This window comes from Ambystoma mexicanum, chromosome 13 (assembly GCF_040938575.1).
Source record: "Ambystoma mexicanum isolate Mex_15411 chromosome 13, UKY_AmexF1_1, whole genome shotgun sequence".
Lineage (NCBI taxonomy): Eukaryota > Metazoa > Chordata > Amphibia > Caudata > Ambystomatidae > Ambystoma > Ambystoma mexicanum.
Genome location: NC_090938.1, coordinates 451,911,337 through 451,929,932, shown reverse-complemented (window position 1 = coordinate 451,929,932; position 18,596 = coordinate 451,911,337). Strand labels below are relative to the sequence as shown.

General features: G+C 38.8%; 1 protein-coding gene across 1 annotated transcript; it reads right to left on the bottom strand.

The window, feature by feature from the left end:
- Positions 1–6,123: 6,123 nt before the first annotated feature.
- Positions 6,124–17,654, bottom strand: LOC138521330 (uncharacterized). Its single transcript, XM_069634088.1, has 2 exons — positions 17,433–17,654; positions 6,124–9,047 (listed from the first exon to the last, which is right to left on the bottom strand). The coding sequence occupies exon 2, from the start codon at positions 8,993–8,995 to the stop codon at positions 7,205–7,207; it is 1,791 nt and encodes a 596-aa protein (XP_069490189.1). The 5' UTR covers positions 8,996–9,047; positions 17,433–17,654; the 3' UTR covers positions 6,124–7,204.
- Positions 17,655–18,596: the final 942 nt, after the last annotated feature.

Genomic DNA, 18,596 nt, shown 5'->3' with positions numbered 1-18,596 from the left:
TCTCACTAGACAACCACTACACCATGTACTTTAAACCGTCCTCTGTCACAGTTTGCTTCAATATTTTGATTTGAGTAGCGCTGTGCTCAATTCAGATTGATTTGGATAATATGCATCAATCAAGTTGGTTTTCAAACTATCTGTACTGTCAGGTGCTGATTCAGCTAACTGCTCAATTTCAGTCAAAGACTTCAATACCCAATGTCTAGTACTAGCTGGGCCAAGACTTAACCAAACTACATTAATGGTACGTCCATACAGAAGCAAACTAGTTAGCCCATCTGCAGCTTCATAGCTACCACACTCTCTATGTGAAAGCATCTCCAAACCAAAGCTTACAAGTTTCTGACTGAGACTTTTATCTTATGATAAATCTGAATAAATTGGCATTCCTTATTTCTTTTTAAATGATAGGTATTTCTCAGTAACTTACCAGTAACATGGTGTCGAACAGATGACCTTAAACTATTCATTCGAGCAACCAGTGTCACAAGCCTTGGAAAGCCAAATCTGCAACAAGTGTAGTACTTGTCTTTAAGTTTGTATTTTCTTTAACAGTACTTTCCACAATTCACATGAATGCTTTTGAAACCTCTCTACCTTGTTCTATAGATCAGCATTCACATGCTGAGCTGGAATAGAACAACTAACATATTTTTCAATGAACTTCATCACACAGCCATCACTTTCCTTAGCAAACTGAGGAGCATCTTTAATCCACAACAGCATATGTATATGTGGAGCCGCACATGCCTGGTACTCTTTACTCCAAAGAAAATGTTCGACAGAGCCTACTGGACCATTTTCTGTATTACATATAAAGTATAACATGGCTTAAAATATGTGATGAAATAAACACGATACACTTACTGGGTCCATAGAAGACAAATCTTCTGGTTTCATGTGTTATATGTTGTCTTTCTCTGCATGAGTTTCCTGAATCCACTCTGCAAGATCATCCCAACCATACTCAGCACAGCTTAAAGTCACAAACCAGATTGGAGATCCCAAGTTTCTGATCATGCATCTAACCTCGGAGTGTCTCCTATACCAATATTCTTTAGTGCCTCTCATTGTTTCAAGAACATTTGTACGTTTGACCTCTAAAATGTAATTTGGGTCTTTCACCTGTTGCAGCATCGCACATGCAGAATGATTTTTAAATCTAGTCCCGGTCTGAAGTGTATGAGCAACAGCACAACATAATGTTGAAAATTCACTTTCATGCAATAAGTGAAAAATATATTCAACATTGGTGCTGAATTGTTAATCTTCTGAATACATTCTTGTACAACGATATTGTGAAGTAGAGATTTGCACCTTCCGATCCTCCAATCTCCCGCTTGTACCAGTTGAAAAAAGCAAAGGAAAACGACGGGCTTCTAATCTCTTCTCCCAAATATTAATTGGTGCACCCTTTGTTGCTATTCCCTTCTGCAACAGATAGTCGCTGAAACTGACCTTCACTGCTCTTGTTTGTTAACTCAACATCAATCATACACAAGTCTGGTACAGTCAAACTGCCTTTGTATAAATCATTGATCTCCACTAAAAACACCAATGCTTTTTTCACTTTTCCAATATCGATAAGCTGTTGCCAAATTCTCATATCTTTATTGGCAACACCATTTACTAAATCAAACAAAGAATCTGCAATGTCACACTTCCCTCCTAGAGTATTAACACGTTCTTCCAAATCCAGGGTTAAATACACAACTTTGCCTCTCACTCCTTGCACTAATGACTTCTTAGGCAGATTTAACATATTTGTTTTCAGTCCAACAATAACTTGAAAAGGATGAACAGTTTGCAATTCAATCACTTCAAACATGCTACATTTTTGAATCACAGGAGAGATATCACTCACTGCCATATCGTTTAAGACACTTCTTGTTTTAATACGTGTTTGATTATAAAATACAACTCACTTGTTGCCTCACTTGTGTCCAATTGTTCTTCTGCAGACAAATACAGATAATGTTATTTCCAAACATCTTCTACAGTGTGTTTAATTTTGTTATCAACATACACTATTTGCACTTGAGACTTATAAAAAGTGTGTTGACAAGATACACAAACAATGTCAGGCCTTTCAGTAGAAGATAACTCAAACATTCCAAAACTTCTTTTATACGGTTTGACAATCTGATCCTTTGAAAGCATCATGTTTATCATTTGCATTGTAGAAACTAAACTTTCAACAGTTCCAGTCAAAGGTTTTTGATTGAAAATTGCAAGAGACATATTTGGTGTTTTGCACTCATACAGTTTAACTAGAAGGTATCTCATTTTAGTATGATTTGCAGCCAGCATCCGTACTTTATGAAACTGACTCTTACATCTACTTTTATCAATAAAAGCAGAAAGTGATCCAAAAGTCCTGTTTTTTCACAAACTTCACAGTCATCTATTTTTGTAGCATCTTGATCTGCCTTTGAACATGATCATTTTGGTGCAGTACTTGCAAAACTCTGTTTAAAACTTTACAAGAAAACTTATCAATATTGCAAAAAAAGTTCCTAAGTCCCAATCCTTCTTTAGTTTAATTTTTAACTGACCTTACATTTTCAATTTCCGTATTATTATACTGCATGATTTCTTCGTTTATAGAAATCACACCATTTCGAACTTCATAGCTACGTCCACTCTCATCAATAGCTAGTGGAACATGCTTTCCTTGAATGTAACTCTCCTCATTAAGAAAAACTTTCAGTATGACCAGTGTGTTTCCACTCTCCATCAAAGATGTCACAAAAGTTGTCATGTGTAAGCACATGGACTGCTTATATATTTGTATAGAATGGTGTAGTCACTATAAGAAATTGCTTAAGTTTATTTACTGTAAACATGAGCAATTTTCTTTTCATATCAATATCAAAAGCCTTTGTAGTCTTTTTTTTGTCGTGAGGCAGATTTTCCAGCTTTCATTCCAGCCCCCCATATTAGTTCTTACAGCACATACGTTTTTGTGATTTCAGTATGTTTTCTAACCCTTTTCATGCAGAAGAACTGTGGCTAGGTTTACTCCTTGCCTGAGTGTAACTATCAGGGAATGTGACAGACATACTTGTTTTGTCTGTAGAACCTTGTGCATTGCATGAACCCCTTGTTCAATAGGTCTTTAAAAGTAAATGCAGTCTCCAAGTATGTTGAACTTCTGAGTTCATTCACTTTCCTCACCTTTGACATGATTTCTGTCCTCCCCCTCTTCCTATATATTGTGAGACCTCCTAAAAGGAGTTTCATATCTTGTTCTGTGAGTATGGAGAGCATGTGTGGTGTGTGTACTCTAGCTACAGAGAACACAACTGTGATAACATTGGAATTTGCATTAGTCTACTTCACACACTATTTGGACTACTCTTATTCCAGCCCTACCTCAGTCGACCCTTTTCCATTATTAGATCAACCACAACTGGACTATTGGTTATTTGGCTCTCACTTTCACCCCTGCTAGATGTAGCCCAAAATAAAAATAACTCCATTCCGCTAGCATTGTACTAATCTTAATAAAATGAAAGCCGATCCACTTCTTCTAGCAAGGCTCCAATATCTCAATACCACTATAAACATCTTTCGCTGGTCCACAATCAACTCGACTAATCCATATTCACCCCACACCCGAGAGCCATCACCAGTTCCCGAGCACTGAGGTATCTACCCCACTAGAATTTTCGAACATGCCAACCAAGCAGCCCATAACCTCTACATAATGAGTGGATGATTTGACTAGAGACATGCACTCAACTTCTTACTCATGTATTTATTTATTTATTTATTTATTTATTTATTTATTTATTTATTTATCACATTTGTTTTACGCCCATACCCTGAGGTATCAATGCATAGTTACAGACATCTTGGTTATTTATATAATGATGCATGATAATACAATAATACATAATTGATACAAACAGTTTGCAATTTTTAGAGATAATGGAAACATGTGTTAGCATTGCTTAGGTCATGTTCATTATTTATAGTTAAAGCAGAATTCTGGGATTCTCCAGCTGGGTCTTGTTGGTTAAAATTGGTTAAATAAGAACATTTTTTAGTGCTTTTTTAAAGTGTTGGAAGGACTCTTCAGTTTTGATGTTTAAAGCAAGTGCGTTCCAGTGTTTAGGGGCGAAAACTATAAAGCTGCTGCCCCCTGCTCTTGAACTTTTGTAGCGCTAGATTTTGAGGAGTGAGTTTTTATTAGATCTGAGGATTCTGTTCTAGGTTTTTTTTATTATTGATATTTTTTTGACAAGGCATTTGTGCGTGACACAAAGAGTTTTGAAAATGATTCTAGCCTTGATGGGTAGCCAATGGTTTTCTCTCCTAATGTCTGAGATGTGATCAGACTTTTTTTATTCCTAGAGCTGCTCGTAGTGCTTTATTCTGCATTAGTTGCAGTTTTGCAAGGTTCAGAGGTGAGGGTGGCCTACGCCTTAGCCACCTCCCTAAGCAGGGCATGGTCAAAAAGAAAATATTTACTGTTACTATCAGAGAATGATACTGCTTTTGAACCCGGTGTAGAACTTCCTGCCTGGTTGGCTGTGAAAGGCATCATATGAACATGCACGCTTCCTGTCTAACGCATTCTTGGTTATGGAGTGTAAATAATAATTGACAGCTTGCTTTTGGCTGCTAACTGCACCTTTGTGCACATTCTCTCTCCTTGCCTAACTATGAAAACAATGTATTCAAAAGTACTTTGACATTTGATCATTATTTCCATCATTTTAATATTTACAATAATTTTCTTTACGCTTAGGATCACCTTTAGAAATTCGTCTATCACTTACAATGAGTTGGTTTTTATTAATGTATTCACATTTATCTGATGAGTGTGTTTTATATTATTGTAAATCTGATGGATCTCTGTGTGTTGGTGTATTTGGTCCACAGTTCCTTCTGCCGTTGAATTATTCGATCATGGAGGCTACCACCACTCCAAGCACTTCAAGTTTGTGTTGTAGAGATGAACATGGATAATTAAATGAGCATCTTGCAGTTAATTGCTATGTTCGGTAGTGTATTGTTATGTTATCTTAAAAGGCTTTGCTACTCTGCCAAATCACCATCATAGCAGTTTCAGAGAACCTGGCTCATGTGCAAGTTGGCTTATTGTGCCCCCCACCCGGGTCTCCAGATCTTAAACTGTGGAGGGAAAAGGAGTGGAGAGTAGATAAGAGAAGTGGTAAAGTGTGTGGAAGAGCAACATACAGTGGTTGCGGATGATGTTATCCCTGAGGAATGGCAGCCTCAGGGACCAGTAATCGCTGCACCTTCTGCCCCATCATCTTTGTAACCATCATCGTGAGGACTGTCAGATGCCTGATAGCCTTGCCAAATAGAGCCCTGAGTATTGGATACGAGTGAGGAACTAGTGTGCAGAGGTGAGAAGGAAGGAAGGGGAGAGGATGCATTTTGTTCCTCTCCAATACTGCCCATGATATCAGTGCATGGGCCTGTACTGGGAACTGTAGGGTATTTTGTGGAGATTTGGGGCCTGACGGTATTTTATTACCGCCGAGAAATAACTTAGCAATAATCACTCTTTGTATTCAGATTTGGCCATGTGCAACAATAATACAATGGACATGCATTATTTCAGCACCCAGACCTGCATATTTGGTATACGTGGTTGGTGGTATTTTGGTGAGCATAATTCCCTTGTTTTATTTGTGGCCCCAATGTCCAGAATCCCTTATCTTCGCTTAGATTTTTCGTGTGATCACTAGAGAGACCTCAGACCTGCATTCTAGGGAAACCACAATTTCCAGGGATAGTGTTGGTGCGCCACCATGGGCAAACTCACTGACTTATTTACGACAGAGAGCTATATGTGGTAGTCTTGTGGTAATTTCCACTACCTTATATACGGTAGGGAGCTATGTTCAGAGAGTCTCTCTTCCCGTTGGCTCATGTACCTCCAACAAGTTATACTACAGTCATTCACAATTATTCATACTGATTCTGACATACACACATCTGTCTTAAAATGACCATTGCACTGTTTAAAAATCTCCCCACATCATTGGCATTGTAATGGTAAATAGAAAATAAACCACCCGTCTGTTTTCAAATATTTTCTGTATTATAAAATTTACATTTAGGCATGATCTCATTTTTTACAGCAATAAAAGGGAACAATCAAAGCATTTTCAATGACACACTGCAATTATAGTGGCGGAGAACAGAACTTAAATTGCAACATTAGCACTTGATAAAGACACGCACGGGACTTTCATTTTTCTAAACTGACTGCATACTTTCGTGCACACACACAGCTCCCCCAGTTAGGTAATTACCTTATCTGTTCAGATTCTTCTCTCTGTGAATGTGGCTCTCTTGGCGTAACTCCAATAAAAAGGAACGCTTGCCTTCTCAAGCCGGGGTCATTGCCTGGAATTCTCAGCTTTTTCAGATAGGACTGCCTCTGCCAGTGGAAAGGTAATTCTTTCAGCTTTCCCCAGTCTCGACTGCAGCAGGACACCCCCACAGCCAGGTCTTCTCCCCAGTAGTGCAGAAAGATGTCTGCCTGTCTTTTTCCCTGCTACTGCCCACTAAAACTTTCCTCTCAGCCCTCTTTATGACGTGTTCCAATGAAATCCATCATCTCTCATCCTCCTACTTTTCAACAATAGCTTCGCTTATACATTTGCAATTGTTGCAAATCTGACTTCCTCCTTCCTGCCGTTACTGTGCACAACAACACGGATAATCAGGCAGAGAAGAGAAAAATCTGCACACTCATTTAAATGGTTTTCAAAGTATGCCTAATTCTGCAGTAGAGAACACATTTTATTAGTGGGTTATATTAAAATAAGGTTTTATTAGTCAGGTTAATTGTTAATATGTTAGCTGTTAATTTTCAAATGTGTCTCTAGCAATATAGGCATTTCAGGTGAAAAATAGTGTGCATTTTTAAATGAACACGTGTGCTTTTAACTGTAAAAATAGCTTTGCATCTTATATATTAAAATCGTTTTTTTGACTGAATAGCCTGTCTTTCCTTGTTAATCTGCTAACCCATATAGCAATGCACCGCACCCTTGTGGTGGTGCTGCAAAAAAAAAAAATGCTACTTGTGCAGTAGTACTGTACTCTGTGCTGTAACATGCCAAATATCCTTACATATACCCTCCTTTTGTTTTTTAGAACTTGGCTATAATCCAAGCCAATCTCTAAAAACAACTTGTTCTTTCTTTTTCTCTTAAAATGCATGTGTATTGGGATATCTTTCTCTTCCTGACGTAGTCAGTAAAATCAGTAACATTTTCATTTTTACTGATAGCACAATCAACCATCCACCCATGATTAGCACCAAGATAGCCAAACCCACTATTGAGCGTTCCCCCCAGGTTCCCCAATTAAATCTTTCCACTTCTATTATGCCCAGATTACTAATTGTAATATTGTTTTTTCGCAAATTCATTTTCATAACATGTCTTTCTTTGTGATTCAATAAATATTCCACATCTGGATCTATTGGAAAAGTATCCCTTTGAAAAAAATCGATATTTTCCACTTGGCTTTCCCAAACATCATTTGTTACATGGAACAATGTTAATCCCCCAATTGACACAATTGCATCCTTTGGAACCTGTAAATAAAAAACATTATATTTTACCTGTTTAACCACGTATGTTCCATGGTTTAAATGTACTACCGTCATGTTCTTTAAACAGGTACTGACCAACCATTTACCTCTGACCATCTTAGCCTGTGCCATTTCTTCACTCCCCATATTACTAATAATCACTTCACATCCCTCTGATATACTTGGGTCAGATTTCAATCCACAAATAGCATCTGTGGCATCAGGAACAAACGGTTTACCTGGACACATATAATTTTGTTCTTTAAATGTTACACATGTTTCCAGGTTTGGTATTAAATAAACTTCAGGTTCCCATGACTGAAATGCCACCACTTCTGGAGTCTTAATCTTAATGAATTTGTCCTCTTGCCAAAATCCCACGTTGTGTACCCACTTCGTTTGATAAATAAGTTCAGGGGCTACAAATGGGATGCATAGCAAAAATCCGATCTCTAGTCTTTCCAAGTCCACATATAACGGCATTGCATTCCCCATTTCGAATGCAATTCTTATCTGTATAAGGTCAATTTCCCTCCTGGTCAATCTTTCTATCATTTGCCGAATGATATCCTGCGAAACAAAATACAAGGGAATATGTCCTTGAATCAATTGTGAAACTGCAGTTTGAACTTCTCTCATATAATTCGTTAATAGTCTATCAACAGGACTCATTATGTTCAATATTTCATTTAAAGTTCTGTCATGCTTAAGTATTATTTTAGTCGCCCGTTGCATCACATCCGCTTGTTCATTTAGAATGATTGCAGTTTCATTTATGAATCTTACTTGTTCATCCAGTCCCCCTCTAATTCCATCTAATGTCTTTTGTATTATTTCTAGGTCAATACTCAGTTGTTGTGCTTTAGTACTCAGTGTTCCTACCGAAATAGAATTGGCTGTTGATATTGTAGTACCTATTATTGCCCCAATTATAGACATTACCATTGATATCGCGAGCATCACCGCACCTCTCTTTCCTCTCTTCTTCTTAATGTCTGCTGAATTCACGAATGTTTTTTCCAATTGCATTAATATATCTCTTATTGACTGCTTAGCGTCCTCTTTTCTTATTTCCAGCCACTCTTTAGTCTGTTCAATCTTAATTCCGGTATTGTTCAAATGTTTTTCAATCAAAATCTCAGGATCCAATGGTATGTAGATATTTTGGAAAATCATCCTTCTATCACTCATGATGAATCCTGGTGCTTCTTCTACCGCGATACCAGATGCTGGTCCAGGTTCAATGACAACCTGTGCTTCTGAATTCTTGAAGATCCCTCCAAATATCACTATTGTTAAACATGTCATCGGTATCATCTTCAATGCTGATCGCTTTGTAGCCTTGGTCTTCACCCCTCTTTGGGGCTTTCCCGGAATCCGTCCTCGCGGTCTCCAGTACTCCATCGTCTCCCGTGGCCTCTGATCCCGGAACCTCCGACCAAATAATGTTAATTGTCTAAATCAAAATAGAAAATAAACAGATTAAGTACATAGCACAATACTAATTTCCACCTTTTTGCCAAAAATAAAACATGCTTGGTAAAAATACTTCTTTTTTTTTTTTTTTTTTTTTCTGAAATTAAACACAAGTTAAAAGAAAACAAACACATATAAAACAGCATTCAATATTTAATACACTTTCTCTCTGTACACCAACCACGAGCTTCCGTTATATGTGCATTTATTTATTTATTTATTTATATTATATATTTATTTATTTATTTATTTATATTATATATTTTCACATATATTACAGTGTTTATGTGCCATCATAACAATCAACTTTTTTTTTTTTTTTAACTTCTTTGTCACTGCCTCCTGATTACACCCATTTATTTTCTCAAGGGACTCTATCCGTTTCCACATGCTCAAGCTGCCTGATCTCATGTCTGGGATGGCATGGTTTGATTTGATTTACATGGACAAACTGCTCTATTGCTGTTTCACCTTCATTTTTCAAAATTTTATACACTACAGGAGAGACTTTATCTATAATTCGGAATGGCCCCTGCCAGGCTGCCAGAAATTTAGAATTTTTCTGTTTACTTTTCCCAAAATGAAACTTGTACACCTGATCCCCTACATTGTATTCCTTTACTGATGTCTTTTTGTCATAATATGACTTAGCACTGTCAGCAGCTCTTTCCAGATTTCTCTGCACAAAAGCAAATGCATGTTGCAAATGCCTCCTCATTTCATCAATATATTCATGAACTGTGGATGCACTCACTAGAGTTTGCTCATGTGTTCTGTATAGTAGGTGTTGTGGTAACACCATTTTCCTACCTGTTAAGACCTCATGGGGGCTAACACCTGTTGCTTTGGCAGGAGTCGACCTGATTGCCATCAAAACCAATGGTAAACGCAAATCCCAGCTGGAACCTGCTTCTGCCACAAATTTCTTTAAAATGTCCACAACAGACCTATTGCTTCTTTCAACTGTACCTGAAGACGCCGCCCGATATGCGATATGTAGTTTCCTTTTCACACCTAGTATTTGCCATACCTTACTCATTAGAGTACTTGTGAAATGACTTCCTCTGTCTGACTCAATTCTTTGTGGCAACCCAAACCTTGAGAACACATGGTTCACCAGCAATGTGGCTGCTGTTTGCGCACTACAATCTGGTGCGGGAATGCACTCAATCCATTTTGACATCAAACATACCACACTCAAAATATAGCGGTGTCCCCTGCTCGACCTTTTTAAAGGACCTACATAGTCTATTTGCAAATCTGACCATGGGAGAGTTAGGCCTCTTTTCATCAATGGTGCTCTATGCATTGGTGAAGCAGGTTTAAATTGGGCGCATACTAGACATCCTCTAGTATATAATTCCACATCTTGGGACATATGTGGCCAGTAAGCATAATCTTTTAGTATTTCTAATGTCTTTTGTGAACCTCTATGGCCTGCAGTTATGGCATCATGTGCATGGTGTAGCATTAGTCCTCTGAATGAAAGGGGTACTACCCACTGTATTTGCCCTGTTATGGACTCTCTAATCATGAGTCCATCCTGTAATCTAATTCGTGTTTTGTTCTTTAATAACACCCTCAACTCTTCTTTTCCCATACAATCATTTTCTGTTAAAGGATTTTGTTCAGGATCCATCAAATGATTATAATAGATTCCCAAAATTTGATCATTCTTTTGTGCCTCAATCAAATCTTGGTCTGGCGTGTCATGACTCCACTGCACCACCGGTTGATCTACCTCCTTTGGTGCTTTAGACCGTGTGACTGCATCAATTTGTATTTCACCCATTAAATAATCAATAGGTAGCAATTCTCCCATCACAGCCCCAATCTTAGCCAGATGGTCTGCCTTATCATTTCCCTCCTTATCCTCTCCTGGTGTTTTTAAATGCCCACGAATTTTTCTCCAGTATATTGTTAAATTATTTTCTGACACCAATTTGTCTATGGCTTGTATCATTTTTCCATGTTTAAGTGGCTTTTTGTTGTATGTAACCATGCCTCTTGCTTTCCAACCAGGCAAATACTCCACAAAGCTATTCCGTGCATAGTCAGAATCAGTCACCAGGACAATTTCACTGAACTTTTTATCAACTGCAGTAGCAATTGCTTTATAGATGGCTGCCAATTCCGCCACCTGACTGCTCCTATCTCCAATCCTCATCCCTATACTAGGAACGCCTTCACATTTCAACCAGACATTTCCTATTCCTGCCACTAATTGTTTATTACTGTCATTTTCAATGTGAAAAGCACAACCATCCACGTATACAGTTGGCAAATCCTTGCATGTTTTTTCATCAAAAGCTTTGTGTGGTGATTGTTCAAATTCCTGTAAACTAGCTTCCACATCCATTTCATTTGTTATTTGTTCAGCTGCACAGTCATGTAAGTCAGCTAACCCTTGAGCAATTGGGCTCTTTTTATTTTGTCCATATCTTACTTCTACGGGAAAACCTTGTAATGCCAGCGTCCATGAAGTGATTCTGGATTGCGCTAGATTGCCTGATCTAATTCTTTTACTTTCTAAAAATTGCAAAGGTTGATGATTTGTTTCAATAATCACCTTTTCTCCCTGAACAATGGGGCGAAAATGTTGTAGCGCCCACACAGTGGTTAATAGGGCCTTCTCACATTCATTAAATTTCATTTCAACTTGGGAAAATGCCTTACTTGCATATGCAATGGTTTTGTGATTCAAATCGTGTTTTTGTGATAACACTGCTGACATACAATGTTCAGAAAAGCCTATTTCTATAAAGAAATCCCTATCCTTTATGGGGTATGCTAAACATGGTGCCTTTACAAGACATTCCTTCAATCTAGCCACTGCATCAGATTGCTCTCTTTCCCATCTCCAGGGAGTATTTAGTTTAAGCAGTTTAGTCAATGGTTGAGTGATTTCTGCATAATTCTCAATGAACTTTCTGTTATAGCCTGTCATCCCTAATAAACTTTTTACTCCTTTCACATTTTTAGGATCTTTTAATCTTTGTATGGCCTCTATTTTCTTCCTTTGTGGATTTAGCCCATGTTCAGTCACTTCATGCCCTAGAAAGTTCACTTTTTTCTTGCACCATTGTGCTTTTTGCAAAGATACTTTGGCGCCTGCTTTCTGCAATTGGCCAAGCACATGTCTTATTTCATCAAAATGGCTTTTAAGGTTTTCATTTTTTATCAAGACATCATCCACATAAACTATTGTCCCTCTTTCCGCTGCATCCGGCATGGCCTTTCTCAAAAATATGCCAAATTCACTCCCACTATTGATGTACCCGAACGGAGCTCTAAGCCAGGCATATTGAGTCCTGTCAAATGTAAAGGAAAATAGGTGTTGTATCTCCTCTGCCAATGGCACACACCAATATCCAGATGTGAGATCTAACGTGGTAAATACATTTGAACCATGTATCTGAGCTAGGCCCTGATCAATGAATGGTAGTGGCCATCTAGATACTGGTACTCTTTTATTTAACTCTCTTAAGTCTGCACACAGCCGCCATTGACCATTTGGCTTTAACACACCTAAAATAGGCGTATTGGATGTGCTATGAATGGGCCTAATTATTCCCCGTGATTCCAAATTTTTAATAATCTCTGCCAATGATTCTAAACATGCCAGCGGTAGTCTATACTGGCGTACAAACACTGGATTTCTGCTACAACCTTCTGGTAGTGTGGCCACATGTAAATCAGTTAAACCACAATCATAAGCATCTTTTGCAAATACATCCTTGAACTCCATAAATATTTCCCTCAGAGTGCGTCGATCCTCATCGCTGTTACATGCATCCGCTAAGGAGATCTGCTCTTCTACCATTCTGGAAAATTCTGGAAACTCTTCTGGTAAAGGAATCTCAGCGCTTTCCTCTAACTGTGTGGCTGTGTCTTTTTGTAGAGCTGCCACTTTCAAATATTTTGGCATATCAGCTTCCACTTCAATGGGCTGATTTCCTGTTTCATTTTCATTTAAATTAAATATTATGCAATCCTCTTGATGGCAGCACACTGTCTCATTTGAATCATAAGGATACACAGAATGAATTTTAAACATTCCTTTGGGCTGAGAGTCCAGGTGTTCTGGCAACTCGCCCTTGGCATCTACATATTTTTCAGGAATATTCCCAATCACCATGTTATTTAAATCTGCCGTATAATGTGATTTTTGTATGGCCATTCCTAATGGGGAGTTTTCCTCTAAATGAATATCCTGACAACCTTTATTATTCACCATGATTTTTACAGATCCCTCACCAATGTCTACCAATGGAATGTATTCATAATCCAGGCCTTGCTGTTTTATGGATTCATTCAGGCATACAAATGCATCAGAGCCTTTCATCTGCTGTCCATTTTTGCATTTCAGTGTTATTGCAAACTGTTTTGTAAATGCAGGAATAATAGTATTTTTCCTCATCTGTAATTCGACTGCATAAGGAACTAGTTGTGCACAATGATAAGCCCTTCTTTTGTCTTCAAATTCAGGCGCCGGCCCACCTAGGCGCGACCATATTTTTTGATTAAGGAAATCTAACACCATACACATTCTGTGCATGATGTCATTGCCCATGTAAAATTCATTTTGTGCTCCACTCACTATCCATACATTATGGTAAATTGCTTTCTGCCCAATGCTAATTTTAAGCATGCATCTGCCTGTAATTCGGTTTTCAAAGTTTGGACTGTCCAACCCAGAAACATATTGGTTTTTAATCCTAAATTTCGGGATTTCTTCCCTCTCCATAATTTTTTGCAACAATTTCTCATTAATGAAACTCCTTTCATGTTCAAGCGCTAAAGTGGCTTTTATTGTTTTAAGATAATCATTTATACCAGCGTGAACCCATGGTTGCTCATCTTCCATGTGTATCTCTGCCAGAGTGGTAATGTGTTTTTCTGAATCTGTTTTAGGAACAATATTCTGTTTGCATGTATTCTCTTTTAAATAGAAACGTAATGTGTGTTCGTCTATGGCAGTCTGCCAATCTTTCCTTGGGTCCAAGTATATTTGTACAGGTAGTTTTTCATTGTCGCTCTGATCTTTGTCTTGACACCTTAATATAACAGTGACACTAGGTATGCAGCTATTCTGTAGATATACCTCCACAGCATCCTTTGTTTTGGCAACGGTGTGACATTCTTTTATATTGCTGTTTTGTGATTTTAGTTTCTTAGGCCTCAATGGTTTTTTGGTTAAGGACCACCTCTCTAGGATCCTCTTTCTGTGGCCTAGGTCGATATTGGTTGTTTTCCCCCTGATTGGATCTATTCTGATACCTCTCAGGTGATTGATACCGGTTGGGATGGTTTCTGAATTCTTGATTCATTTGTGGAGGGGAGCGGTTTGCACCCATCCTTTGATTATAGTCCCCTGGTGGGGAATCATTGTACTGGCGTGGACTGTAGTTCACGTTTTGCCTCATGTCCTGTCTCTCAGATTGTGGGTACTGGCCCCTATATTGATTTCCATTATCAGTAAATCGATCCACATATCGGGGCCTATCCTGATTACCATATATCATGGTGCTGGGATCAAATCTGCTCTGTGTCCCCAATGACTGGTAGGGACCATCATTTCTTTGATCTTGATTTTGTCTCTGGTTATTGTTCATACCTGCCATATCAGACCGGTATCTTACCCGGGGTCTATCTCCTAAATATCTAGGGCTGATGTAGCTCTCTCTATTACTAGGATCATGTGATTGGAACATTGGTACAGGCAATGGCGATCTTTGTTGATTACCCCTTTGTTCAGGTGTCACATTATTTTTACCTTGGCTTTGAGCAGACTCAAGGGACATTTTGGCTGACCTGATTTCCATTACTGTGGCTGAGGGTTCTTTAGATTTAGGCCTAGTATCTTTCATTTTATCACTTTCTCTACCCTGACAATAGAGTACCTCATATAGCTTGGTGCTTTGATGTACAATCCATTCAAGGGACTTGTCACGGTCAAATTCACGGACCAATTGGGATATGATGTCTTTCTGTAGCCCATAGAAGTATGCGGTTTTAAACTCATTGGAATTTGAGTCAAAAGATACATCAAAGCGAGAGAATGCTCTTTTTAAGTCTTGTAAAAATTGGCGAGGTGATGTATTAGGTCCAGCAGTAATAGTGTACGCAACTTTCTTTGCCTCTTGCAATGACTGAAAAGGAGAAAAATGACGCCTAATTTCTTTTTCAAACTCCAGCCATGTCATATTCTGCTGTTCATTTAATCCCCTTATGATGCTGGCCGTCGGGGCATCTAAAGTTAAATGAAAATATTGTCTGTACTGTTCCTTAGGTATCTGGAGCGCTTTAAAAATGTCATGCACCGCTTCTAAGTGATCCTCAATGCAGCATTCACCTCCCTTTTTAAATGGTTTGATCAGGGCTTTAATGGATTTCATTATTTTTATGGGGCTACTTGTTGCAATGCATGGAATTGCACTATTTTGTGATTCAATCCTGTTTTCAGGTGTATGAGATTGGTGGCTGCCCCCAATGGGAGTATCAAATCCCCCAAGGGCGCTGCAACCAAGTTCAGTCACCGGCCCAGTCACTGGGGCACTAGCTCTTTGGGCAGAGCTAGAATTCACCTCCACTCCATTGAATGTGGTACCCTGCCGCCTCTCCTGTGACCTGGGAATGCACATTTGCTGTTCTAAGTCCTTACACTTTTTAAGGAGTCTGTTGGCTTCATCATGCAAATAATTATTTTCATCACTCATTTTATTAATTGCCTCCTGCATGTCACACATTTGAATTTGGCATTCATTGAACTCTTTATTTCTTTTGTCTCTTTCTTGAATCATTTTAATCATTTCTTGTTCTACACTCTGGAGATCACCTTCTTTTTCACAATGTTCTTTTTGTAAAATCTGCATTTCTGAAACAACCTCATCTTTATCCTGCCTAATGTGATCCACTAAGGCTTTTAAGTGTGTCAATTCTTGCTCACTATCTTCAAATTGTTTCTTGCTTTTGGATAACTGAGTATCAAAGTCTCTGCATTTTAATTGCATGTCTTTTTGGCATACATCCAATTCTGCTCTCAACATTTCCTGATTTTTACTTGCCCCATCTATTTCAGTCTTTAACCTGTTAATTAGCTGAGTATCATTCTCTTGCATTCGCAGTGACTTGTTTAAAATAAACCATATTTTGCCGCATAGACGTATTAAACAGTCTTTCTCTGCACTTTTATCGGCTGCATTCAATAATCTCGTAAGGCAGACCTGAATTATGCTGCCTTCTGCAAAAATATTGTCTAGTTTTTCTTTCTGCACCTCACCCTGAATGCGGTTACTCCATTCTAAGGTACTGTTCGAAGACCAATTCCCATGTGCAAATAACTTTGCCTCTAAATATTGCACTAGATCTGAGAATGTGGTTTCCCTTTGTGACATTCTGAAATTCGTTTTTAGTGGCACACTGCTATTATAAAATGGGTTCCCTTTAATGTGCAAATGGCAGTGTGAGACACGCTTGCCACGCCCAGTAGGTACTCTATGATCACTTTCCCGGCCTGCAACGCACCATAAATATGTAGGGTATTTTGTGGAGATTTGGGGCCTGACGGTATTTTATTACCGCCGAGAAATAACTTAGCAATAATCACTCTTTGTATTCAGATTTGGCCATGTGCAACAATAATACAATGGACATGCATTATTTCAGCACCCAGACCTGCATATTTGGTATACGTGGTTGGTGGTATTTTGGTGAGCATAATTCCCTTGTTTTATTTGTGGCCCCAATGTCCAGAATCCCTTATCTTCGCTTAGATTTTTCGTGTGATCACTAGAGAGACCTCAGACCTGCATTCTAGGGAAACCACAATTTCCAGGGATAGTGTTGGTGCGCCACCATGGGCAAACTCACTGACTTATTTACGACAGAGAGCTATATGTGGTAGTCTTGTGGTAATTTCCACTACCTTATATACGGTAGGGAGCTATGTTCAGAGAGTCTCTCTTCCCGTTGGCTCATGTACCTCCAACAAGTTATACTACAGTCATTCACAATTATTCATACTGATTCTGACATACACACATCTGTCTTAAAATGACCATTGCACTGTTTAAAAATCTCCCCACATCATTGGCATTGTAATGGTAAATAGAAAATAAACCACCCGTCTGTTTTCAAATATTTTCTGTATTATAAAATTTACATTTAGGCATGATCTCATTTTTTACAGCAATAAAAGGGAACAATCAAAGCATTTTCAATGACACACTGCAATTATAGTGGCGGAGAACAGAACTTAAATTGCAACATTAGCACTTGATAAAGACACGCACGGGACTTTCATTTTTCTAAACTGACTGCATACTTTCGTGCACACACACAGCTCCCCCAGTTAGGTAATTACCTTATCTGTTCAGATTCTTCTCTCTGTGAATGTGGCTCTCTTGGCGTAACTCCAATAAAAAGGAACGCTTGCCTTCTCAAGCCGGGGTCATTGCCTGGAATTCTCAGCTTTTTCAGATAGGACTGCCTCTGCCAGTGGAAAGGTAATTCTTTCAGCTTTCCCCAGTCTCGACTGCAGCAGGACACCCCCACAGCCAGGTCTTCTCCCCAGTAGTGCAGAAAGATGTCTGCCTGTCTTTTTCCCTGCTACTGCCCACTAAAACTTTCCTCTCAGCCCTCTTTATGACGTGTTCCAATGAAATCCATCATCTCTCATCCTCCTACTTTTCAACAATAGCTTCGCTTATACATTTGCAATTGTTGCAAATCTGACTTCCTCCTTCCTGCCGTTACTGTGCACAACAACACGGATAATCAGGCAGAGAAGAGAAAAATCTGCACACTCATTTAAATGGTTTTCAAAGTATGCCTAATTCTGCAGTAGAGAACACATTTTATTAGTGGGTTATATTAAAATAAGGTTTTATTAGTCAGGTTAATTGTTAATATGTTAGCTGTTAATTTTCAAATGTGTCTCTAGCAATATAGGCATTTCAGGTGAAAAATAGTGTGCATTTTTAAATGAACACGTGTGCTTTTAACTGTAAAAATAGCTTTGCATCTTATATATTAAAATCGTTTTTTTGACTGAATAGCCTGTCTTTCCTTGTTAATCTGCTAACCCATATAGCAATGCACCGCACCCTTGTGGTGGTGCTGCAAAAAAAAAAAATGCTACTTGTGCAGTAGTACTGTACTCTGTGCTGTAACATGCCAAATATCCTTACAGAACTGAAGGAGGCAGGTTGAGAGCCATAGTAGAGGTGTCCATGGTTTTGGCAGTTTCGTGCAGGTCCTCAGGGGCAGAGGTAATTGGGACACTGCTTCAGATGGTTCCGTGGGAATGTTGGTTGGCACCTGGTATCTCCATAAAATCCTGAGCAGCTGGCACCTCAGATGCATTTGTGGGTTTGAGTGCTGAAGAAAATGGCAATATTGGTGCAGTGGTGGTGGCAGGTGCCTCAGGTGAGGCACTTACTGCTGGCGCCTTCATCAGTGGGATGGGGGACTTTGTCACAGGGATGGTCTTTTTTTCCCTGTCTGATCACAGTGACTTGGCCACCCG

What these genes read in the sequence shown, in the direction of transcription:
- LOC138521330 (XM_069634088.1), bottom strand. Translation starts at nt 8,995, where the DNA reads ATGGAGTACTGGAGACCGCGAGGACGGATTCCGGGAAAGCCCCAAAGA.